The following is a 27,498-nucleotide window of genomic DNA, read 5'->3' as shown; positions in this document are numbered from 1 at the left end:
TTTTAAAAGAGTCAAGCACGTAAGTAAATTCAGTTAATAAGTAATATATCAAGAAGATCTGAAACATATTTTATCAGGGAGGATAAATTCAGCACCTTCATTTTTGTGTCCACCTAGCAAAAAATTACTAAAATACTTAAGAGTTGTTTTAAAATACTGTTTTATATTCTCACTGGATTTTTTCCCACATATTAGGTATATTTTAAGGTGGTTAGAAATTCTTAGAGGGCATAAACTGGTATTCTCACAAGGCATAGTATAGCACATGAAAGTTTCTTAATAAACATCTGATTCTATTTTTAATATTTAAACAGCATGGTGACAATAGTTAACGATACTGAACTGTATCTTAGAAAGTTACTAAGAAAGCAGATCCTAAAAGTTCTCACCGCACACACAGAAATTGTGACAATGTGAGGTGATGGATGTGTTATCTAAACCTACTGTGGTGACCACTTTGTGACACATACAGCCATCAAACCACTGTATTGTGTACTTCGAACTTACATAAGATGATATCAGTTAGACCTCAATAAAGCTGGGAAAAAAGTAGTGCTACATTAAAAAAAAAATCCCTCTCACTAAATTGGACAAGAACTACTCTCCAGCAGTGTTTAATTTTATGAGAAAAACAAGGCGCTAGACGCTGAAACAGGCCCAGCGTCGCGGTGATAGGTCCATCAAGGTGTGTCGCTGCCGCTTCCGGGTTCCAGGGCATTGTGAGCACTGCAGCAACTCTGTGCTTCATGAATTCTTCACGTGTGATACTGGGAAAACTGCTGCGCCTCACCCAGAAGGTTGCTACCTTTCGTATGTGACCTTTTGTTATCATTCGTATGTTGGCGATACCACGTTTCTCTTTTACCAATGGAACGGTACTGTCATGCACCCGAATACATACGCTGTCTATGTTTTTCTATCCTCAAGATTAGACCACTGTTAGAGGCGAAGTAGGCTTGGGAGGCGGCCACGATTTCTCGGAGGTGAGCTAGTCAGGGGTTAGAGGTACAGATAGTCTGAGCCTGTGGCCTAGGCAGCCCCTTCCCTACAAAGCTCTGCTATTCCCAGAGTATGCGTTTAGGAGAATCACCTACAAGGCTTCACTCTGATAAGAACCCTTCATCGTTCTGTCATTCTCATAGGATTATAAATTCCTTGGTGCAAATAAATCTCGAGAAAAGAAAACAATCCGAGTATCGATTATCGTCATCAGTATGCGTTCTACCACCACAAACACACTGTGCCTCTCTTCCTTCTTTCATGCTTCCTTGGGTGGAATAGAACTTGCTTTCACTCCTAGTGTGGGGAATGGTAGTGGAGGTGATTGGCTGTCAAGACGAAAGGACACAGAGAGAAAAGTCTGAGAACACGGAGGACAAACCTCAATTAGCCACATTACTTCATGTATCTTTAAGCAGCAAGTGCGAGGCAAAGAAGACCTAGAGCTGTGCCCCCACCCCGCCATTCTGAGCACAACCGAACAGAAGAACCTGGAATGTGACAGCAGTACACCAGAGATTGTATATTTTTCTTGAGGAACATGTGAAAGGCGGTGATGACACTGTCAAAGGGACTACGATTTTGGGCTCACAGGTCTGTATCACCCACATTGTTGATGTGTCTTCTAGATTTTGTCTGCAGAAAGGTTCCCTAGAAGTCAATCAAATTGATTTACAAATACCTATAAAGTGAATTTAACTCCTTTCTTATGTAACTATTTTATAAATGGTCTTGTTACCCAGATGTCACCTTGATGATTCTAATTCATATCTTGTTACATATCACCTATTATTTCCTTTCTCCTCTAAAGGACTGGAATAGATGAATGATAGCGTATAAGCTGTAAGTATCTTATTCATTGATTCACTGACTCACTGATTATATAAATGGTTAATTACTTGATAAGAATACAGCCTATCACTGTATGACACCTAGCAGATATCAGACAGCTACATTGAAAGACCAAGTATTTTAGGACGAAGTGAATACCTGGAGTGAGAAGCTGTCTGGAAATAACCTGAATGCATCTCTTCAAACACAGCTGCACACAGAAAGTAGAGGCACTCTGGCAGCCAACTTTTATTATTACTTAAAGGCTAATTTGCAGATCATGTAGCAATAAACAGCCATTAAGAGAGATTAAATGCTCCAAGTAAAATGAGAGCTTATCCTTTATTATAAGCTAATAGTCTTCATTCATTGAAAGAAAGGATATCTTAGTTCTTGAAACATAAACGTCAAAACAAAAACAAAAACCAAAAAAAAACCCAAAACACCAAACCCAACCATGTTGTATGTCCTAAATGAATTTGGGGGGCTGGCGGGTATGATTTTCTCGTAAGAATTCATGACTAAGAACCACAAACTCCAGCTAACCAGCTACGATTTCTCCACGTCCTACAAATGGCCGGCATTTCAAAAGGGCTCCTTTAAGACTTATAGACATCAATTATTCCCTAAAGGCATCCCAAGTAAAAACAGGCCGGCAAGAGTCAGGTTGCTGGCACAGTACCAGTGGCCCTGTGAATTTTGAGGGCAGTGAAAAGACTGGGTATTTTGAGAACTAGGGCTTAATGACTAGAGGTGGATTAGTCAAATCTGTTGAAGTAATAAGGCCAGGGTGGAAAAAAATGGCCCAGTCATTATGATTCTTTTGGTATTTATGGTAATAAACATGAATCATGATGAACTCACTGGCTATTAAATGCAGAGGTCACAAGTACTTCGATAGGATTTCCACAGGAATTCACCGTTAATTAGCTGGATCATTATTTGAAAGTGTTACTGAATTATCTTAGCAGTTGTGCAGCCATTCTCCCAAAATTGGTCATTCCCAGCTGAGGGCAGTTAATGCCTTAACAAACTGGTCATTAACTCTAGTAACTGATTTTGTGGGAATTATTGCCCTTATAAAATACATTCAAGGGTTTTTTTTTTTTCTTTTTAAAGAAATTTGCAGCTGTAGTTCAGCTGGAGCAGCTGAAGGAGGAAAAAAATCAGCTCTCTGGGCTGCTCTCAAGATCGATTTTCTGCCAATTAAAAGGCAAACGCACGCTGATGGGGTTTGAATTTTAAAATGTCTTCAGTTTTTTCATCTCTGAAGTGATTAGTAAAAACACCATTTAGCCACTGATTTTGTAAGACACTTGGGATTTTCCATTCACAGTTCAGTCAAGCAGAAATATGAGTTCTGAACACCAGAACTCAAAGCCAAATTTCCGCTTCTGCAGTAGACTCAGCCCCACACTTTGTAAAAACAGAGTGAGAACACAAGTTATGGGCCACATCATTGGCTAGATTCTCATTCCCTTCTACACGCCATGTCTTCGTTCAAAGCAGAAAACTCCCTTTGAAGTCCCAAAGGCCCCGTGAAAAGATAAGAAAAGTGGGACTAGAATTCTACCCTGTGTTAGAACAGAGTAGAATTAAGGTGATATAGTGCCCCTGGAAAGCCTATGTGAATACACTATAGTCCAAAAATCAGTGTCTTTAAGTTTCCTACAGAGTCAGAGCCCTTAAAGCTCTATCAATACAGTGAAAACGCCCCAGGCAAAAACACCACTGAAAAGACAGTTGCAACAATTACTGGACATACACATTGACTATATGAAAATACACTAAAAATATATTGAAGGTATATTAGAACATCTTTGGTACATGTTTCCATATATTTTATGTTTAAATTATCACAGCACATAGTACAGATACATATACCCAGTCTGATTAGATAGCTTTAGTTAAAATTTCAATTTGGAGAGACCAGTTTTTAAGAATGCAAGTATATTGGATAGTCTTCCGTTTTATAACAGATTTGTTCACAGTCAAAGCTGGTAAAGATTTGAGATGAATAGATAAAAACCAAGCATTTTTAACCATGAACTGAGAGGGGGAAATACAATTTATAGGTTACAATGATCAGTTTGAATACAAGGGTAACAGTAATTTTGTGATACAATGTTTCGTGGATAAGGGATTTTTGTATCCAAGTATTTAATTTGAAAACTATAAGAACATGAAATGGTAAAGCTACCATTAAAGCTCAATAGCTCTGTCACATTAGCAGTACTAAATAAGTTCTGTCAAGGCCAATACTTTTGATGCATTTTCATTCTTTTTGTGGTACGGACAACTGTACATTCTGCCATGTAGCTTATTTTTCAAATATTTTCACCATGTTTTCCGTTATTACCTCGTCTGTAGTATTCTTTTATTACATCCAGGGCATACCACAACAACCTCTTCATAATACACCCTCCAAACCATGCACACTTGTGGTACAAATGCTAAGGACCAAAACAAAGCCCTGAACAATGAGTGCTTTCTAGCTCACAGGTCCACATCATCGACTCAGCGTGCTTCGGTCAGCTTTTACCATCCAGAAATGGAGACACCCCAGGCAATATTCACACACAGAGTATTGGAACCAGCTGGTGATAGAAGAGTCTTAAGAAAAAAGGCTTCTTGATTTAATTGGGAAAACAGGAGGAAGCATAAATTTTACTGCCATTAATAACTTCAAGCCATCTTGATATGACTCTACCTCACCCTGACGGCTAGACATGTGCTTTTTGTTAAACTGTTTGCCACATCTAACCCCTATTGTTTGCTCACTTGATCAGGTAAGAAAATGTAGGTTTATTTATAGGATAATGAGGCCTATTAAAATTGAGAAACAGTGCAGTAGTCTGAGGAGTTGCGTTCTGAAACAGATGTGTGAAATTCCATAACAGTTTTGTAATAAACAGGCCAAATGAAGTTATTAAAGAAAAAAATCTACCTTAAGTTTCTTAAAGAAACTATCATAAAGGCAACCTAGGTTTGTTTTTTTTAAAAAAATGGAAAACACCTCCTAATTGGAAAACATTATTCTGTTTCCAAACAGTTTTTAATAAACAAGTTCAGAAAAGGCCATTTACAAAACAGTGCTTTCTTCACAAAATAAAGACAAGCTTTATTTCTTCATTTTATGGTGCTTTTGATAAATTAAAAATCCAGTCATATTAACATATAATGAAAAAAGTAAACTTAACATTATGGGGGAATTTCAAACGTGTTCAGAACTTAACTGTTTCAATTTTCTTTTAAGAACATATGACAGAATGGCCATAGAAAATACCCTTAATTTTTACATGATCAAAGTTTAGAGTCCAACATTATCTGCTCGGGCGATCAATAACAATAAGAGAAAGCAGACTTGTCTCAACCGGAAGAAATCGAACATTTATCACTTAACTCTTGACCTGGTCTGACTCCCTACATGCTGATAAAATCTTTCTACGGCCTTGGAAAATGCCCTGACACCCAGATTACCTAATGTAATCTACATCAAGACAAATCAGGTGCCATTCTTCCTCTGGGTCTCGTCACGGAATATAGCGACACTTAATAGGAATTTAGAAAACCTTAGAAACTCTAATTGGTCTTCCAGTAAAGAGAACATGGACTAACGTTACTCTGACGAAAATCTGGATCCTTTTTCAAATGATTCAGGTGAAAACTGTGAAACGGGCATGACAATGTGCTGTTGAATCTAGAAATCCTAATTTTCCTGCCACAAGAAATAAAATTAGTCTAAGCACAAACCAGCCATGCAAATTAGCATGAACTCACACTCCACAACTTTAGAAGACTCAGAATTGACACAGATAGGGATGTGAATCAAGATTTGAACTATGGCTCAAACATTTCTACTAGTATCGCTGACCAGTGCTCTGGTGCTTGAAGGGCACCTTTAAGAAAGATGTCTGAGCTAGTTAACATTTTTAGGTATCTTGCACACAGATTCATAAATTATACGTTGAAGGACCTAACGCAAGTTAAGCAATGGATGAATATTTATTGAGTATGAGCTTGACCTTTAGCTATTACATGCATTATAAATATTGGAAAGCTCAGCAATATCTCTAAGTAACACTACTAATTCCTCAATTTTTTAGAAACATTCTCATCTCTGCTCATATATGAACTGGGAAAATATCACGAGGCAGGGTCACTTGTGACGCTGGCTTCACCATTATGTGGACTTTTGAATACTTCAGAAGAACAGAATGCTAATCCAAATCTGTCATTTCATCTATTGCAATAGCGCTCCTCAAACTACCTGTAGTGCAGAGGGCCACGTTTTTATTTTTCTTCCCAGTGTGTCAAAGACCAACACTTTTGTGAAGTATAATAAAAATAAAATTAAACAAAAGATACTGAAAACAGAAGTTCAAAACTTCTATGATATTCAGTAGATAAATCACATTTGATCAACCTGCTGTGAGTGTCTAAATGCTTATTCTCACTTTCTGGATTTCCTCACCAGAGACTAGTAACAGCTCGTGATGAATGTGCACTAGGCTGCGGGCCACACTTTCAGTAGATGATGGTGGTTGGGACCAGGGTGACAGCCGCTGTATTTTGAAGATAGAGCTGACTGGCCTGAAAGATTGATGTAGACAGGGCAGAAGGGAAAGAGAAGAATCCAGGATAAAACCTCCCCAGCTTTGGTGCCTTAACTTGAAAGAGGAAGTTGCCATTTATGGAGATGGAAAAGGCTTTGCAAATAGAGGTGGGGTGACAAGGCACGGCGTCAGGAACTTATTGTGAATGTGTTAAATCTCAGATATTTATAAGGCATCCAAGTGGTAATGTTTGGAATAAGAAAATCAGAGAAGAGGCTAAAATGATCTATCTTTTTATTTATATCAGAAAAGGCAGAATACTTGAATGGAATGGATGAAGTCCCCAAAGGAGTAAGTACAGATAGAGAAGAAGTCTAAGGACTGCGGCTGGGGGTGGGGGGGGGGTGCGTAGCCTAATTTAGACACAGGGAACATGAGGTAGAAGCAGAATGGGGAGACCAGGGAGGGCTGGGTACTTAGGAGGAAAACACAGAGTCCTAAAAAAACAACGAAAAAAGTAAGAGCTGCACCCAGTGCTGTTCATAGATTGGGTGAGATAAATGCTGGGTTTAGCCCTGCAGAAGGAGGTCACTGGACCCTGACCAGAGTCGTGTGATGGGTGTGTGTGTGTGTGTGTGTGTGTGTGTGTGTGTGTGTGTGAAGGGGTTAGAGGGTGAGGTGTGAAAGCCTGATTGGAAAGGATTAAAGAAAGTATAGAAGAGTGAGGAAGGGAATTGAGAGAGAGGGGACAGGAGACAGGGAGAGGGTGAGGGAGAGCAGACAGCAGACAGGAAGGGATATGAATGTACGTGAAAAGGAGAGAAATGGAGACAGGAAATGAAGACAACTCTTTTGAAGAAAGGAAATGGGATAATAGCTGAAATGTAAGAGAGAGTGAAGTGAGAGTGAATAATTTTTACTACATGAGATAGAAGAAATAATAGCATATTTGTATTTCGACGGGAATTTTCTATGGGAGAGAAAGAAAATCAATGATTGGGGCAGAGAGAACGGCTGGAGCAGGAAACTTGAGGAGGTGACAGGGAATGGCATGAGGAGGGAGTCCTGGCCTCTGGTAAGGGCAAGAGCAAGTTCGTCCACAAAAATAGGAGACGAGCAAAGTACGTGTGGCCATAGGAACTCATGACAAACCTCTCCTGACAGTTTCTACATTCTCCGTGCAATGGGAAGCAAAACAGGTAATGATCTGAGAATGAGGAAGAGGCTGTATTTATGAGAAGGGAGAGAAATGAAACTCTCCCCTAGGAGAGTGGGGGAATGACCAAAGAAAATGTAGTATGATTGCTGGGCAGCATTAAAAGCCCAGGATTGGTCAGTTATCTAGAATATATTGCATGCATGCTGTCCCTCTCTGCTTTGGGTCTTCCGTCTCCACAACCCTACACCACGTCATACACTGCCCACCCCCTTCACAAAGCACCAAAGAAACTGGTGAAAAATGATTCTAAGATGTGAGTGGTTGAAGACTCAAATGTCCAAAAAGCAAGGCAAGAAATATAACTAAATGTCTAAGTGAAATTAAGGTTATCCTAGGGGCATGGGAGTGTTTGGGTCATACCTAGAAATCCAAATATAAGATTAAGAAAATATATTTTGGTGGGATATAAAACTGAAAGCAACAAGCAAACAAAGAAGACGACAAACAAACCAAAACTCAGACACAGACAACAATATAGTGGTTACCAGAGGGAAAGGGGGGTAGTGGAGTAGAAAAGGATAAAAGGGGTCAAAGATATGGTGACAAAAGGAGATTTGACTCTGGGTGGTGAGCACACAATGCAATAGACAGATGATATAGTACGGAATTGTACACTTGAAATCTATATAATTTTATTAACTAATGTCACCCCCAATAAATTGAATAATTTTTTTAAAGTAGGTATTATAAAAAATATAAATATATTTTGGCAAAATAAAATATGTCTTCTATCTGGATTTCAGCAGCTAATTTGAGACTCTGAGTGAATTATTACTACCAGGAGTGTTTTCATTTAATGGAAATTACAAGCTTTAAAGGAATGCTCTAATTCGCTGGTTTTCAAAGTGTGCTCTGAGGACCCCTAAAGGGGATCCACAAAGTCACACTATTTTTACCACAACTATTAAATGATTTTCCTTTTTTGAACTCTCATTCTTTCTGAAGAGGCTACATGACATGATATACATGACGTACATGATATATGATATCACACAGATTGTTGAGTGAGATATGAGAGCCAGCTGTTGTCTATTAGGCCTGACTTTAAAGAGATTTGTAAAATGTAAAACTATGCCATTCTTTTAAGTTTCATTTTGGGAAAAAAATTACTTTTCATGAAAATATTTATATCAACATGTAGCAGGTTTGTTATTTTAAAATAAATAAATATTTAAAAATTGTCTGTTTTAATTTTGAGTACAATAAATATTCATAGATATAACCCCCCCGTAAACCACAGCTCTTTGGGGGTCCTCAATAATTTTTCAGAGTATGAATGGGGTCCTGAGACCAAAAGTTTGAAAACTGATGCTCTAACCACTGAATTCCTACAACCTCCTAATAAACAAGGAAGAGTTACAAAACGGCAGAGAAATTGTGAAAAATGGTGATTGCCTGTAATTCATGGTAGCTACCTAATCTGCCCAACTATTAGGTTGGCTGTGCCTATTCTATTTTTATTTAAACAAATGCAAAAATTCACAAATGTCGGCTGAGACCTGTATTAGTTTATAAGGCCAGTTCCTTCGAGTTTAAATTTGAAAATCAAGTTAAAAACTGAAAGCTGACATAAAAACTTAAAAATTACTCAATTTGAATATATATTAATATCATTCACAGAGCAAAAAAAACAGTGTAAATAAACTGAAAATTGTCTAAAACAGTTCACCTGTGAAATCTGTTTATTAAAATAGTTTTTAATAAAATCAGTAAGTATGCACTCTGTGATACTGTCATGTGATATTTAAGCTCTATGCACAAACCAATGTCATGATGAACTAGGCTCTTTAAAGAATCTGTTTCCACTGTGTATTATTTATGCTCGTTTCTGTGCTAATCATCCCCAAGCACATCAAACAATACTCAGCTTAGGAAGCATCCAGCCAAAGCAACTGAGAGCTGCAAATACATTATTTGCTTGGTTCAGCAGACAGAAAGCTAAGAACATTTAGTTTTTCGTGTTACTTTTGAAACACTACCAGTGCATTCTCCAGGGAACTGAAGAATACACTATGACAAGGAATTTCCTTGCCATCTAGCAGCCCAGGATATTCTGACATAAGGAAGCACTCTTGAGACACAGCGAGGTCAAACGGCTTAAGGACTTACGACAAGGGTATATATATATTTTTAACGAGCTGATTCTTAGATGAGCCAAAAAAAATCTTTAAACACTTTTAAAAAGTTAACTTGGTATCACAGAAACCTGAACAAACTGTCTAACAATTGGATAAGTAAAGCCAAGCTTTCTAGGTCCAATTCAATTTGCATGTAATCACGTTTGCTGAAAGCCCTGGCTATGATAGGAGTCCCAGATGATGACATAAAGTTATCCGGCATAAGAAAAGTGTCAAGTACAGGGATGAAACAAACTAAAAAGATTTATAACTGATACTGAACTAGGCAGAGATATGTTTAGGATCCTTATGAAATCTTGGGAAAATGAAATAAAAAAGTGAAATAAGAAATGGGTAATTTTGGTGGTATTTAAGAAAAGAGAAACAAAGGGATATTTAGATACAAGATTTTCCATGGACTCAAATAAAAATTTTAAAACATTTCTGAAAGATAATGCCATGCTCTATGGCATTAAAGTTAAAAACTATTCAAACCCATCAATTTCAAGACAAGTGGAGGAAGAAAAATTTAAATAACAAAAGTTTCTAAAATTTCTTATTCCTCTTTATGTGTCCCTGATGTCAAAGAAAAAAGTTAAATTCAAAATTCCTAAAATGAAATGCTTTATATGATAAACGATATTAAAATAATTTTTGGTAATATTGAATTACAGTTCTCTCAGAACCTCACATCGCAAAAGAACTGAACTAGAATGCATTTTCTCCTATACCGTTAACAATTATTCAAATCACAAAACTTTACTCAATTTTATTTATTTATATACGTATACATATATATGCATATAAAATACATATATATACATATATGTGTATATATGTATACGCATATATATTATTTTCCCCCCAGTTATTCAGCAATTCTCACAACAGCAGGGGTCGCAATATACTAGTTAAATATCTCAGGATACAGGAGAAGGGGATTAAATGTTCATATAGCACAGCTTTATTAGAACCTGAAAGATTCATGATTCATTGTACTCTAGTTAAAGTAATCTATTATTAAGTATAAAAAGATTTTTCAGTTATGGGGTCCCCAAATAATTATAAAGAAAACCTGCTTAAAATCTGATAGCATTTCCAGTTGAAACAGCATCTCTGAAAAGTTCTGCCACATGTACAACCCTGCAAAAGTGCTTCTGCATTTCTGGCATCTTTCAAAAACCAAGTAATTTCTATATATAAAATGGGTAATTCTTTAATTTAAACAGCGATCTGTCAATGTGATATCTATTAAACAATGAATTTTTTTCTAATGAGAAAGGCAAACTGACCACTCATATTCTACTACATGCTCTTTAATTCTTTCTCCATGACAATAGTGAACAAAATGCAGCCCAAATCCTTTAGATATTTGACAGGTTTTTTTCTATTTCAAAAAAAAAATTAATTTCATATAATCACTCCAAGTAGTTGGGAATGAATAACCTACAGTAGTTCAGATTATCAACTATTCAACACAAAAAATGTCTAGCAGAGACAGTAATATTTCTGAAGATTTGAAGGGAAAGAAGTCTAATCACTTCCCCTAAGTCAGCGGTTTTCAACTCACCATCAAAATCAATCGAACACAAAATCAATGAGCAAGTTGTAAGTAGAATTAAAAAAAAAGAAAAAATGGGAAATAAAGTGCATTACTCTTAGAAATGGTAAATACTTCTTTAAACATTTTAAAAATTACATATATTAAACAAAAATTATTATATATCATAAATAAAATATAATGTATATTAATACAAACATATGGATATACACACATTCACCTACACATGTCACACATACATTTGCAATGTAAAATACATCTTACTATATAGATTGGGGTAAAAGATGTTTCAAAGTCTTTGCTCTAGATGAATGATTTTCTATCCCTTTAAAGTCTATATTCTCTATAATGCTTCCGTACTGCAACTTCTATATATAATCATAATGGCCAAAGATCAGATGTATTATATTAAATATATCACTGAATCACTCAAACGAGGAGTTCAATTTATTGTGTTAGGAGTTAATGATTTAATTTTCCACACAAGTAACATTTACATAAAAATGAACATTCTAATAATCATTTATCAGGAAATCATTTATACACTAAATGCAATTTCTCTGAAAACAGCGAGAGCACAACCAAGTAAAACAGGTTTCTCACAGTCAAAAGAAATGTTGCAAAGTTCAGGCAATAAACATTACTAGGAAGAGAATCCTTTGGGCATTCATTTGGAATCCATTTTTAACAAAATATACTCTACAAATAAGTTCAGTTGTCAGTTTCCAAGACCACAGGAGATTAGAAATATATCATGAGAGGAGAGGAAAATTGCTGCTATAGAATTGCTGCTGGTACAGAAGAAATGAGAAGTGACAGCCAAGAAAGAACAAGAGGGGAAAACAAAAACTATATATAAAAACAAAAAATACATAGCATTTGGGGGCTATTTTGCATGGGGAAATACTTGAGCACAGTAATATTTGCAGCCTTGTATATTGCAGTCTTGTAAATTATCTTCAGAATTACAAACTTGAATCAATGATAACAAACAATATAGCTAATACTTACACAGCACTGGAACCCAGAGACTCTGGATCCAAAGTCTGTGGTTTTAACTACTACGCTATACTGCTCCTCAATAAAAATGGAAATTATGTTCATGACATTAAGGTAAATTTTTAAGAAAAAAAAATATTTAAGAAAAGAAAGATGTAATCAATTTTTAAAAGACCATCATACAAAATGATTAAACACTCTTAATGGTATAAGCCTGGAAAACTTATCAAAAAAGACCCACTTCTGGATATCTATTGTTTGTATTCTACACATTTTTATAATAATTGCACATATGTATAACCTGCTAACATTTACTGTATTATCTCACGGAACCCTTCCCTTTTAACATGCACAATTATTACCTCCACACTGGAGATGAGAGAAACTGACGTATGGGTTAAGTAATTTGCACAATATCACATAGCTGGCAACAGATGAAGTCAATATTCAAAGTCATAGATCTGGCTCCATAATTCTAGCTTTTAATCAACGTGCTCTGTGCTACTAGAGTTTTTAGCTATACTACCATGTTTCCCCCCCAAAAAATAAGAATTAACTGGACAATGAGCTCTAATGCGTCTTTTAAAGCAAAAATTAATATAAGACCTGGTCTTATTTTACTATAATATAAGAACGGGTATAATATAATTAATATAATATAATATAATATAACATAACATAACATAACATAACATAATATAATATAATATAATATAATATAATATAATACAATATAATACTGGGTCTTATATTAATTTTTGCTCCAAAAGACACATTAAAGCTGATCATCTGGCTAGATCTTATATTCAAGGAAACAAGGTACATACAGTAGTATCTGCTATAATGTCTCCGGATGTAACTTTTAAGAGATTCTAGTTAATCCTGGAAACCCAGCTAAAATTCAGAAAAACTGAAAAATACCTTCCAGGGTCATTCAGCAGCTTGGTACCACTGTTCCAGTTCTAATCCTTCCAAGTATCGGCCTACCCTTTAAAGTTCAGCATGGCCATCTGGCTTGCTTTTATCCATGGAAATGTAAATAAAAGTAATATTTGTCACTCAGAGAAGAAGCTTTTAAGAAAAGTTTGCAGTTCTCCATTTTCTCACTTTATCAGCCTGTGTCCCTGGCTGACGCCCTCAGCACTTTTTACTCACCCATAATGGATATAAACTGGGTACTACGAAGATCTTAAGGTTGTTTATCCATAATCACAGCCTTGCCCTCCTCATAGATTTATTAGATAGGTTCTTCCAGGGAAGTAAGTGATGGATAAAAGGGGACATGATAAAACAAAGTTTACAAAATGGTTAGGTTCCAAAAGCTCATATTGAACCAGTTACTTGGAATTGGGAACATGTTTTTTTGTCCACAGGCTCACCTTATAAAGTGCTGACAGAAACTTATTAAAACCCATAATTTAAGTGAAAAAGAATATAAAATAATAGCACTGTTAAAATAATTAAATTAAAAGAATGTGAAATAAAAAATGGATGTAAACTTGTAGACATTTTGAAGCACTTTACAGAAGTTGAAGGCACCATTGTCTAGTAAATATTAATTTCTCTTCACTCTGTACATTTTCTCCCTTTCCTTGATCCTGGAAGATCAGTAGATACTATCTTTTGTTTACTATGTATGATTGATTGCTATTGCTTCCATGGCTTGTAGGTGAAATGAAAAGGAAGAACTAAAGAAAGCTATTAAGCAACAGACATTTATGAACATTTGAAAAAAAGAAACTGCTTAAGTTAAAATTCAATGACTTGTGAGCAACAAGAGGGTAAAAAAGAGGATGACATACTGAATCTCTACTTAAACAGGAAGGATTTTAGAGCCCGCCTATTAGTCCTCAGATAGACAGAAAGTTACCAAAAGTTTATAAATGAATATTGGTTTCTAACATGGCAAAAACAACTGAGCTGTAACCACCTTCCTCTTGGCTTTCACCAATTATTCAAATCACAACACCTTTTTGTATTTTTTTTCCAATTTATTCTCCAAGACAGTTTTTGAAGCTATTTTTACGAGGAATGTTATTTAACGATCACCCATTTTATCTACCCAAGAAAGATAAGTTAACTACGGCGAGCTAACCATAAACATCTCAGCGGAATCAGTTCGCTTTCAGTTGTGACAGATCAGCCAGGAACAGAGGTAGAAACTTTTAAGGTCATCCCTTTCTACTTTTGTAAAGTTAGAATAATACCAGCTTTCTATTCTCCCTAGTGTAGTAAAATTTGATGCCCCGAATTCATAATATTTCAAAGAAAATGAAGCAATACTTCGAAAGAATGATTCAAAAGAAAGTAAAAAAAAGTTTTGAGCAGCCCTTCCTACTCAAAGCTTCCTCGTGTCTCTACTGCACGAAGATTCCAATATCATCACTGCTTCTCACCAACAGCCTAGTGCTGTCTTTTTCACGTACTTGTTGAAAACCATATTTCTGTTTTATCTCCTTTACTAGTTCCCTCTGTCCATTTGTATTCATCTATTAAACAAGATTCTCTTCTGTAACTCTTAACTCTCCTGAGCTCTGGACCTTGCTCACTGAACATCTTTGTCTAAGATGCTGTCTCCAACGTGTCTCAATGAAATCTACCACTGACTCCCTCCAACTACTTTCTTCACAATGCTCTATGTCTGTTCCAGGCACTAGCAATCTCACAGTCACTGAGTTTTACGAATTCTTTCTCTATCGTTACCCACACCCAAACAGTAACATGAAGTCTACCTGTGGTATATCTCTTTTGCCCTTTCCTTCTGCCTCATACCTGACATACTACTTCTTTCCTAACTGAGGATTTCTTTACTTTTGTCTTAGTACTACAACGGGTTATTCCTTTCATCTTTAGACTTTAGTTTTAGTACATCCAATAGAATGATGTCAGATTAATTTCCAGAGGGGAGTACTCTGATTATGACCCAACTAGCTTTAACCTTTAATGATTCCTACCATCATCTATATTTAAAAATCTTCTTAAATATATCTAAACATATAGCCTTAAATGGCATAATTCCACATAACAGCATAAACCCATTTTTTCAAAGTTATTTCCTACTATTTTCTTAGTTGTTGTTCCTCATACCGACCGAGAGCCCTCTACTCCTTAGGTAATGTCGATCACTTTATCTGAATACTTTCTACAGTCTCTATTCTTCTTCAACATTTTACTGAATTAAATTCAATTAAACTGCACACATATCACAGGGAAGTAAAAATATATAAGCTACCTAGTCGTCAATGAAGATCTAATATATATGTGAGAAAAGTATCTGTACTCAGACAAAAGTAAGTCAGCAACACTCACAGAATGTCCATTTTACATCAAATAATGATGATAATGTTGATAAAAAAATAGCTAACATTTATTAAGAAAATACAATGTGTCATATACGGTTCTAAGCACTTTGCATGCAACACCTTGTTTAATCCTCAAAAGAATCTTAAATTGGTCTTAATTATAATCTCCATTTTAGAGATGAGGAATCTGAATCAGTGTTTGGATAACAGTTTGCCCAATGTGGCATGCTTAAAAGTTAACAGAGGCACAATTTTCTAATAAGACAGTCTGACTTTAGAAATTGAGCTCTAGAAGAGATAAAATTGCTTATGTATTGAATATTACATCTTATATCCCTAAATTCTATTTGTTAACAAAATATGAACGGTATCCTGTGAGCAATTTCCCCAAAATCTCTTTTAAATCATATTTCATAAAAGTAGGTGACTGGATACTGAACAGACCAAGTAGACTACAAATTCCTTCAGAATTACAAGGACTACAACTTACCCATCTTCATACACTGAGATTCTGACCTGATGATTGATACCTAATTCTGCTAGATTTATAGTAGATGAAGGGTCATCTGAATTAAATTCAAGGACCATCAATTTTACTTTTAAAGATTTTTCTGTTTCCTCACTAAATTGGTTCCCCAAAAGCAATTTTTGAAACTATTCCTCAATAGAGTTTTTCTCAAATGTGTAATAAAAGTCTGGTGCAATATTGGTTGACTGGCCAATTAGTAAAATGTTCTTGGACTGACTAACAGACTAATGGTTTTCCTATTCTGAGAAAAGAGTAATAAATAAGTTAACCTTACTTTTTAAGGGGACTTAGAGAATTGGATTTTTTAGTTCTAGCTCTGCCTCGTCTACTTAATTAACTCTACATAGTAGGTTTACTACGGTATAGTAGTTAATAAATCCAACTTTGGCAGCAGATACAGCTGAGTTAGAATTTGAGCTCTGCCTTTTATCAGCTATATAATCATGAGTAAATATCTCAGATGGGGATTCCACGACATAATGTAATTAAAGCACATAGCAAAATGACTGGCATTTTGCTAAATGTTCAATAAATGTTACTATTAGCATTACGAAGAAAATGATGATGTCAATGAGAGGCTAGATTCATAGACATTAGATAGCAAAGAATAAGCTGAACTTTAAATCGTTCCACTACTACTAGTAACTGTTAAAAAATATTTCACTATATGGAGAAAGCTACAAAACAAGAATTAAATTGCTGTACTGTAAACAAAGGCACAGAGTCTTCAATGATGAGTTCAGACAGGCACTCAGGCAGCAGAGCGCTTGTTTAGGGAACGGTACGGGGCTCAGTGTGAATATGGTATAAAGTGTATGATGGGGAGGGGCAGGTCAATGTAAACACAGACGAGGAACACGTCATACAGGGCAATTAATACTCTGCTAAGAGGTATTATGTGTGAGCACAGAAGAGTTAACACCTGAATCCATCCTTGCTATATAGATAACTTGTTATCAGCGAAAAGAAAATAATTATAAACTGAATCCTCCAATACTGTATTTTCTAACTCATGCTATATTTAAAAAACGCCCTTTTTCACTTAATGATGAAAAGGCTCCCCAAATTTGTGTAGCTGTCAGCAGTATTTTAAAAGTATGGCAGCATATAAAAACATAACTGATATGTGCTTTTAAAAGCGTGCTGACGAGAAAATAGTTTTTCCTTCTCGCTTCCCTGATAGCACTTTTACAGATGCGCTTTTGTTTTACTTTCACTTGGGCAAATGAAGTACAGTCAGAGTTAACACCTTCCACTCCTCTGCATGTTACAGCACCATGGCAATCCCAGCACATGTCATTTTTCATCCATTCTGCTTATTTTTAAGTTCCCAATCAAAGAACATATACAGACTCATTTTCGTTCAGCCAAAGAGCTCAATTTTCCAATGATGCTGGAAATCCCGAGCATCACTGGTATGAATTTTCAAAAAGCATACCTAGAAGCGCAGTGAGTTTGGGGAGCAGTCCCACCTGGACCATCTTGTTCCTTAGTCCTGTGTCAAAGGACAGGTTCAGTAAAAGTCGGAGAGTGATATTCAGCAGATCTTCATGCTCACAAGGTATCATTTTTACCAGTTTTTCAACAATATCCATCTCCACCTATGTAAAATAATAATGCAAATGAAGTGAGGTACGAAAGATTACAAATAATTATTTTTTCATTGTCTTTACCCTAAGGGATATATATTTTGTAAGTAATTATGGGTTAATTTATATGCTGTCATTTTAATCTATACACTTCTCTGAAATCAAACTTTTGAGGAGAAAACATATATTCCCACATCATCCCTCCATTCCCTAACTTAATAGCATCAACCAGAAAACAAATTACCTTGGGTTCTAGAAACACATTATTGACACCACCTACTAAGTGCCAGGCCCGGTGCTAGAGCAAACAAGAGTCTTGGCCTTCAAGGGTTCCAGTCTAAAAAGCAGACGGACAAATGGAACAAATGACTAAAATACAACGTGATAAAAATGGAATGCACAAAGTGCTCTGGAAGCAACACAGAAGGAAACACTAAGCTACACAGAAGAACAGCAAAGACTTCCAATCAGAAATGAAGTTCTTAGAAATGTGTAGTAACGTCTCTCTGGTTGAGAAAGGCAGTGGCAATCAGGTGGAAGGAAAAGCCAGTGGTTGGGCACCTTGGAATAAAAGGGCTTGTGTTGGGGAACTGCAAGGGCTTTGGTATGTATGGCCACAGTATGAAGTATATGCTGGGGAGTGGCAGGGGCTCATAAACACACACCTTGGACAGATCACAAAAAGCTTTTAATGTTCTGCTAAGAAATTTCACATTATGCTAAAGGCAGTGGAGTACCTGGAATGATATTAGGTTCAGGGCGAAAAAAAATTAAATGAAGACTATTTCATGACGCATGAAAATTACTTGAAATTCAAATTTCAGTTTCCATCAATAAAGTTTCATTGGAACAGAGTCACGCTCATTTGTTTACAGACTGACTATGGCTGCTGTCATGCTATACAACAGCCAAGCTGAGTAGTTGCGACAGAGACCCTATGAATTGAACTTCAAGGGATAAAATACTGTCTATCTGGCCATTTACAGAAAAAGTTTGTTCACTTTCCAGTTCTAGAAGATTATGAAATTGCTTCAAGAGAGCTTGTTTTAGAGTGAGAAATCAGAGAGGACAGAACTTACTTGGAAGTGTAAGCCCTGTCCACATTTCTTAAGGTAGCAATCATAAACTTTTGGTTAGAAAAGTATCTCACATCTTTGTTACAAAGCAGTGGTTAAAAAGGAGAGAAATTCTGTATTTCTAATTCTAGACATTTTTTAATTATTACCAAAGATTTATGAATAATCTTGGTCTATATTTTCTTTTATTACAGGTCTAAAGTATTTATTATACCATTCTGTCCATATCTTTGTTGCAATCTTTCCCTGACCTCATAAACATCACATTAACAACTGAGCCCTCGATATACTTTTTTCCTTTCATTCCATGCCATGGAATAACATACATTGTTTGTTTTTTTAAATGCTAAACTGACAAAACAACAATTTTGCCTTCAGACCTGCATGTACACTCCACGGCCTCACTTGCAGTCATACCTAAGAGCTCTTCATTACAAAAGAAATCCATCTCCAAAGACTCTAGTTGGAGTCTCTGTTTCTCTTAGTTTAGTCTTCTAAGCAGGCTGGGTCAATCATTCATTTGTTAACTTCCTACAACAATTTCCACAGAGACCAGTGACAAAGGTTTGTCCCATTTATACAAAACTGTAGCTCTGTCACTGGCTTCACTGATTACAGTGAATAAATTATTTTCCAGATTTATTTATTTTCATTCAACAAATATTGCTTAACTAAGCCCTGTTTATGTTGGTGAACAAGAAAGAAATGGTCCCTGACTTCATAGCGCTTATATTCTGGAGGGAGTGAAATACAGTAAAAACATAACTACACAATTATTTAACTGTGATTGTATAACTAGCATATGTGAGACAAAAACAGAGTACCAGAGAGACTATAAGGACTGGATCTGACATAATCTTAGTGTAAGCAGTTTTCAGGAAAGGCTTCTCTGAGGAAAATGAATCTCCCGATAAACAGAAGTTATACGAAGTATATCAACCTAGAATTCTATATTCAGTGAAAATATCTTCCAAAAATCGAACATGAGAACAAAAGCTGGTTCTTCGAACATATCAATAATATTGATAAACCACCAAACTATTAAAAAAGAGAGAATAACAAATTACTAATTTTAATAATGAAAGAAGAAAAATTGCTTCAGATCTTTGGATTTTAAAGACATAAGAAAAAAAGTATGAAAAACTGTATGCCCATACATTTGATAACATAGATGAAATGGATAAATTCCTTGAAAGACACAAACTACAAACCCTTCAGAAAGAAATAGATTAACCTACACAGTCTTACAGGTATTTAAGAAATTCAAAAAAAGAAAACTCCAAGACCAGGTGACTTGTTCACTGGTAAGTTCTATTATACATTTAAGTACAAATACCAATTCTACACAAACTCTTCCAGAAAAAATTGAAGAGAAAATGCTTTCCAACTCATTTTATGAGGCGACAATTACCTTAATACCAAAACCAGACCAAGACACAATAAGACTACTAAATTAGTAACCCTCATAAACATAGGTACAAAAATACTCAACAATGTATTACCTAATCAAATATAGCAATATATAAAAAGGTAATACATCATGATCAAGTGGTGTTTAGCCCCTAAATATGAGTGACTTAACATGTGAAAGTCAATCAATACAATCCCTATATCAACAGTCTAAAGAAAAATCATGTGATCATCTCAATCAGTGCTGAAAAGGCAGTTGACAAAATCCAATATCCAGTCATAGTAAAAAGTTATAGCAAACTGGAAACAGAACAGAACTTAAACTGATAGAGTTCTACAAAAAAACCTAGATAACATTATATTTAATAGTAAAAAACATTGGTTTCCTCCTAAGATCAGTAACAAGGCAGGAAAGCCTACTCATAGTATTCCTTTTTAACATCACACTAAAGAGCCCCTCTCCAGTACAGAGAAAAAAAAAGCCATGCAAGTCAGAATGAAAGAAATAAAACTTTCTATTTACAGATGACAAAACTGGCTACTTAGAAAATCCCCAAGAATCTACAAAGAGCCACTACAACTAAAAAGTTAATTTAGCAAGGTCACAGGACATAAGGTCAATATACAAAAATCAACTGTATTTCTATATACTATCAATCACAACTGATAGTAACCAGACTTACTGTAGTGATCATTTTGTAATGTATATAGATATCAAATTTCTACGATGATGTACACCTGAAACTAATAGTATATTAATTATATTTCAATAAAAAATTAACAATGGGAAACTGATAATTTCTTTTTTTAAAAGTACAATTTATAATGGTAAAATACTTTGGTATAAGTCTAACAAAATATGTGCAAAATATGCATGCTAAAAACTACAAAATGATGGGAGAAATCAAGAAAGACTTAAAAATGTAAAAGCTATACCATGTTCATGGATTGGAAAATCCAGTATGGTTACTATACTGAATACTGCCAATAGACTCAATGCAATCCCAGTTAAGATTCCAGGATTTGTCTTTTAAAGAAATAGACTGATTGATACTAAATGTACATGGAAAGCTAAAGAATTTGAAATAACCATAATAATTCTGAAAAAGAATAACATTTGAGGCCTTACACTACCTGATTTCAAAACTCACTATTAAAGCTACAGTAACCAAGACACGGATGTATTGGTGAAAGCACACACACATGCATCAATGGCATGGAAGAGGGAGAGTCCAAAAATAGAACCACACAGATATAGCCAACTGATTTTCAACAAAGGTGTAAAGGCAATTTCAATATGGTGCAAAGGCAATTCAGTGGAGAAAAAATAGTCCTTTCAACAAACGGTGCTGGAACAACTGGAGAGCCATATCAAAACATGAATCTTAATCCAGACATTGCAATGTATACAAAATTGACTGAAAAATGGATAGATCACAGACTAAAACAAAAACAGTAACAACACAAACCCTATGAAAAACTTCTTGAAGAAAACAGAGGAAGAAATCTTTGTAACTTAAGTTAGGCAAAGATTTCTTAAATATGACACCAAAATATAATCCATTAAAAAATTATTTGATATACTGGACTTCATAACAATTAAAACCTTCTACTCTTCATAAGAGAATGAAAAGACAAGCCACAGAAAAGGAGAAAATATTTGTAAAATATATAATTGATAAAAGACACATTCAAAATATAAAAAGAACTCTCAAAATTTAATAATGAGAAAATAAGCAATCCAAGAAAGATATATCCTCTATGTTGTTACTCTTAAAATCATATTCTAATATGACTTATTTCCTTTTTGTTATATTGTATTAAGAAACATAAAAACAATTGAAATCATTAATTAAAAGATTTTTTAAGTAAAATAAATTTCCTTTAAAATATATAACTCTAAAAAGCAAGGTCAGTATTAGTTCATATCAACAGTAAAATGAACACATTATTTAAATAAATAATACAACCTCACAAATATCTCAACCATCCCTCCCCTCTACCACTTATAAATAAAATTGCCACAGGCTTCATCTGTTACTAATTAATTAAGCAATATTTTTCTTTTGAAATAGCTATAGTACACACTGGTGATACAGAAAACTTAATATAGTAACCTGGAGAGTTTTTTTATTAATATGTATTTCCACTGCAGAGAATGGATTGTAAAACTGCCATGTAGTGCAATCAGATAGTTAAACACTAGACACAGCCTTCTAATCATGTCTTTCAGGCTGATAAAAGCCCAATTCCAAAAGCTAAATTTAGTAATTGTCTCAACAGGCAATGCCCTCTTAATTCTACACCTATAAAATGGAATTTATAGTTAATTAATACTTTTATTAAATACTCTATGTAAAGTTTATCAACAATCTATCAGTAAATTTATTTCAGCCTTTAAGTAATTATTTTCCAGTGTTTTTGGCAGCCATTTAAAAAATTGCTAATACTTAATCTTGGCAAAAATTTTTTTAAAAAAACAACATAAAGACAAAAAAATTTTTGTCCTGTGGGCAGAGAGTGAGTAGGAAGCATAATACCTGGCGATTTTTCTTTGAGCAAACTATTTAACCTCTCTGATCCTCTGCAACTTCATTTGTAAAATTAGGAGGTAATTCACTAAATCTAAACATGGATGTAAGGTCCAGTCAAGCTGCAAAAATCCTGATTCTATACAATTCCCTTTAAAAAAATGCATTTCTTCCACAATAAAAGATGAAATGCATACCATCTACAGTAAAAATATGTCCAATCAAATCATTCTTATGACCTTGGATGTATTACCTTTTCTGAATCTCGGGTTTCCCTCCTCAATAAAAAATGAGTAACAGGGTAGGGGAGATGGTAGAAGAGGGTAAAGGGGGTCAAACATATTGTGACGGAAGGAGAAATGACTCTGTGTGGTGAACATATAATGCAATATGTACATGATGTATTATACAATGGTACACTTGAAACCTATGTAATTTTGTTGACTATTGTCACCCCAATAAATTTTAATTAAAAAATAAATAATTTAAAAAATGAGGTTTGATGAGACAACTTACATTCCAATAATATTCTTGAGATTATTTTTGATAGAATAAACACATAAGAAGTGTATTACTTGAATACAAATCTAATCAATACATAGTAGATACATGCCGATGACAAATCAATTTGAATTTTGTGAACCTACTAAAGCTGAACTTAATCTAAACACATAAATGAAGAATATACTTCAACTTATAGCAAGGGGAAACAAGTATTTAGCGACACTCTGATTACTCAGGAGTATATATATCACCATGTCATCATATTCTTCTTAAATATAAGATCAATAAATTTAAAAAAAAATCATGTTTTTGATTAGTCTCCCTTACGTAAATTCAATCTTAAAGTGAAGCATACAGTGATCATCAATAATTATATACTAATAATACTGATGACAGATACTAAATATCTGTGGGTAAAATAAAATTTCATGTATTTCAAGTATCAGAATCAAAGTACTTATTAAAGCTGATAAATCAGTCTTAGGTTTCAAAGAGCACGCTGTGTCATTTAATAAACATAAGCAACTTCTCAGCTCATTTGATTTTAAAAGAAGAAAAAAGAGTAGGAAGAAATACTACATATTTAGACTCTGAAGGAGAATCCACTTACACCAATAATACATAGTCACATAATAACACATATTAGCATATAGCTCCAAAATGGTCTTCAGCAGAGTTAAAACTAACGACCCAATAATTCCACTTCTAGGAATCTATCCTAAGAAAATAATCAGAAATATAGGCAAAAATGCATGGAACAAATGATTCCACTGAAGTGCTAATTATAATAGCTAGAGTTATAAACAACTTAAATATTTGAAAACAAGGTAGGGTTAATGTATGATCTATTAAAAACATAACATTGTTTTAGCAAAGACTTTTTAATGACATAGAAAAGGCAGGTAATTTTTATTCTATCGCTATATATTTCTATATTATGTATCTTTCTCAGAAGGAGAAATAACATACGATCACCTTGTATGTCTCACAGAGCACAGCACCAACACTATCTAAGACGCAAACAGGAACCTGCTGTGATAATTCAAAGGAGAGGTGAAAAGGGTATAAATGAAGAGGGCATGAACTGATACAATGGCACGGGGAAGAGAAAGAGGGATATTTAAGCAGAATCAACAGGTTGTGGCTCCAACTGGAATGAATGGTAGGTGAGAAATAAGAGACTGGGCTGAACTGTAATTCCACACACTAGTATCAGAAACGCAGATATAAAAATACTTTAGGGGAAAATATAAAGCCAGATGACGCTGAAGCACAATCTTAAGTTTAAATTACTTCCTACATATCATGTTAACTATGAAACGGTTCATCCTATACAATATTAGGAAAAAATTTTGATCCATAAAGCCTCCATTATGTGGAGTATTAACTAATATGGCCTATTGTATTTCCTAATGAAACCTTTGAATTCAGGGAGTTAGAGCTATTGTAAAATTCCCATTCAGAATTATCTCAGTAGAGGAATAATGTGTTTACTTATTCTCAAAATAGTCTCACTTGAAAATGGCAAACACGGACTGTTTCAATGTAAGTTACCATATCATTTTTATTCTCCATAAAAATGCTGAGTTTCTTCAAGAATGACACAACAAGAATCAGCAGCTCAAAGTTGTCCCGATCCAGAGCCTTCACCAGCATGTGCACGATGTTCTTGTTCCTCATCTTCAGCTCGGTGCGCGTATCCTCAGCAAGATTCAGAAGCAAGTAGAGGGCGACTAGAAGAGTCAAAGAAAGGAGAAGAAAACGACTGGCATGCTGAATCAAGAATTTAATATATCATTCCTAGTCCCCAAAGCAACAGATGTAGTTCTTAGAAAATACATGACTTTGAAATTTTTAACTGGTTATTAATTCATTCATTAGAAAATATTTATTGTTATTGAGTGACATGACATATAAAATAAAACACATAATATATATAAAATAATATTCTTAAGATACTAACAAGGACACAGTAACCAAAATAAGACAATGATACCTTCTGGAGCTCAGAGCTTAAGAGTAATCAAATGGCAATTAATTATATGTCAGCAAATAATAAAACAGAGAACTGAGGAAAAATAATTTTATACATATAGAAAACAAGGTAAAACTTCAACAACTAGGGGCTACTATGCTAAGAGCTCTAATCCTAAATGTATATAGTACAGCTAGAGCTGAATTTGAAGGCACTAAATTTTCATTTTCAGACTGATTTCTGATAGTCACTACAGGAAATGGCCACATGAAATTCAGTAATATGACTGTCACACTAGACAAAGGTGAGCCCACTGTCTACTGGTTCTAAGTAAAAATTTTTCAGATACCATAATAAAAATAATTAGGCTTTCATAACTCATACAATTGTTTCCTTTTTACAATGAGAATTATGTAAAAAGGTAATGTTTTACATTTTGCCTTGACTGACAGAAAGCTTTAGAGTTAAGACTTGAAAGATTTCTGTCAGAATTACATAGGCTATTATGGTCAACATAATCTCTTTGATCTCATATGGCCTTGATTTTATTCATTATTTTAGTATTTTATTGCATGTATTCTTACAAACCATCTCTAAATCTGTATGAATAGAAATACACACACACACACACACACCACATATATACATATATATATCGCATATGTATATAGTTACATATATATGTATATACACACATAATTATTTAATTTATTTAACAAATATTTGAGGTGGAAAGGCAATTCACACTAATTAAGTACCTATTGTATGCCAGGCACTGTACTAGTTGATATATAACTAGTAACCCATTTTAATTTTAAGACAATTTTATAAGGAAAGAAGTATTATAAAAATTTCACAGTAATCCCACTTCTGGGTAGGTATCCAAAGAAAACAAAATAATGATCTCAAAGAGATATTTGCATTCCCATGCTCACTCCCATTATTCACAATAGCCAAGACATGGAAGCAACATAAGTGCTCATTGCTGGATAAGTGGATAAAAACAATGTGGTATATAAATATGGATGTACATATTTACATGATAGAATATTATTAATCGATAAATAGAGAAAGATATTCTGCCATTTGTGACAACATAGATGGACCTTGAGGGCATTATGCTAAGGGAAATAAATCAGAGAAGATATATCATACATTCTGATTTACATGTGGAATCCAAAATAGTTGAACCCTCACAAACAGAGTAGATTTATGATTACCAGGGGCTGGATTGTGGGGGCAATAGTTTAAGTTATAAGATGGCGACTTTAGTTAACAATGCTGTATTGCATATTTGAATATTGCTATAAGAGTAGAACTTAAATGTCCTCACCATAACAACAGCAAAATGGTAATTAACTGAGGTGAAGGATGTGTTAACTAACCTTATTGTGACAAAAATTTTTAATATATACATGTAACAAATTATCCTACTGTATACCTTAAACATACATTACGTTATATGTTAATTATATTTCAATAAAGCTGGAAAAATTCAATAGCTACAAAGCAGGAATTGAACGTACACTTCAAAGCCCCACATCATTCTCACTAACCGTAAGATTTTACATCTTATGAATGACTGAGAAACCATACTAGTTAACATGTAAATTTCTCAATAAACCCTTCAAAGAAGAAACTACTTTTTATTAAACAAGAGAAATATTCTGAAAAATTGTACATCAATTTCCTAGGGAAGCAACAAAATCATTCACTATATAAGTATATTAGGGTTTGAAAGATACAATTCTTATTATTGAAAGGTCACACATTGGCTTAAAAATATTATCTCTGAGTAAATAAATAGCAAGTATATATATATACATTTAGGAGCCTTTTGGTGGAAAATAGTAGAGTGAAATTTAAAATATTATTACCCATGCTAATGACAGAAAAATTAGTAGCATATTAAAATTTACAAAACTTTCAACTATTCTGGTATTAGCTTTATTGATCAGACCAAAAATAAGGAACAAACTAAATGTACAATAAGCACTTTGCTGCTTTTCTCATTGATTATGAAGTCATACCTCGTAAGAGCTGTTCCTGTTTTATCACAAGGCCCTGGTATTTTTTAAATGTTTTTTCATAATCTTTTCTCAAGGTTTGGTTTTCAGGGTCTTCATCAAGTAAACAAGTTAAGGATCATCCATACTCATTGAAACAAAGAAAACCTACTGAAAAATACTATGAAGAACAGCACTATTAAATTTTATCTGCAAAGTTATTTAGTTATTTTCTCTAACCAACAGTTTAACGAAAACATTATTTTCTGCACAATTAATTGTGGTATAACAGGA

The 27,498-nt window shown here is 34.4% G+C and overlaps 1 protein-coding gene across 2 annotated transcripts in view; it reads right to left on the bottom strand.

Moving 5' to 3' along the window:
- The window catches only part of KIFAP3 (kinesin associated protein 3), a 118,199-nt gene that overhangs the window by 68,017 nt on the left and 22,684 nt on the right, over positions 1-27,498 (bottom strand). For both annotated transcript variants that reach the window (XM_081027024.1, XM_081027025.1), the window contains 3 exons: positions 27,229-27,327; positions 24,778-24,956; positions 17,552-17,714 (listed from right to left, as the gene is read on the bottom strand). In XM_081027024.1, the coding sequence (XP_080883150.1) occupies positions 17,552-17,714; positions 24,778-24,956; positions 27,229-27,327 (441 nt within the window). The remainder of the gene's footprint in view (positions 1-17,551; positions 17,715-24,777; positions 24,957-27,228; positions 27,328-27,498) is intronic.

The sequence above is a fragment of the Rhinolophus hipposideros genome (assembly GCF_964194185.1).
Source record: "Rhinolophus hipposideros genome assembly, chromosome: 19".
Classification (NCBI taxonomy): domain Eukaryota; kingdom Metazoa; phylum Chordata; class Mammalia; order Chiroptera; family Rhinolophidae; genus Rhinolophus; species Rhinolophus hipposideros.
This window is presented reverse-complemented; position numbering and strand designations above follow the sequence as displayed.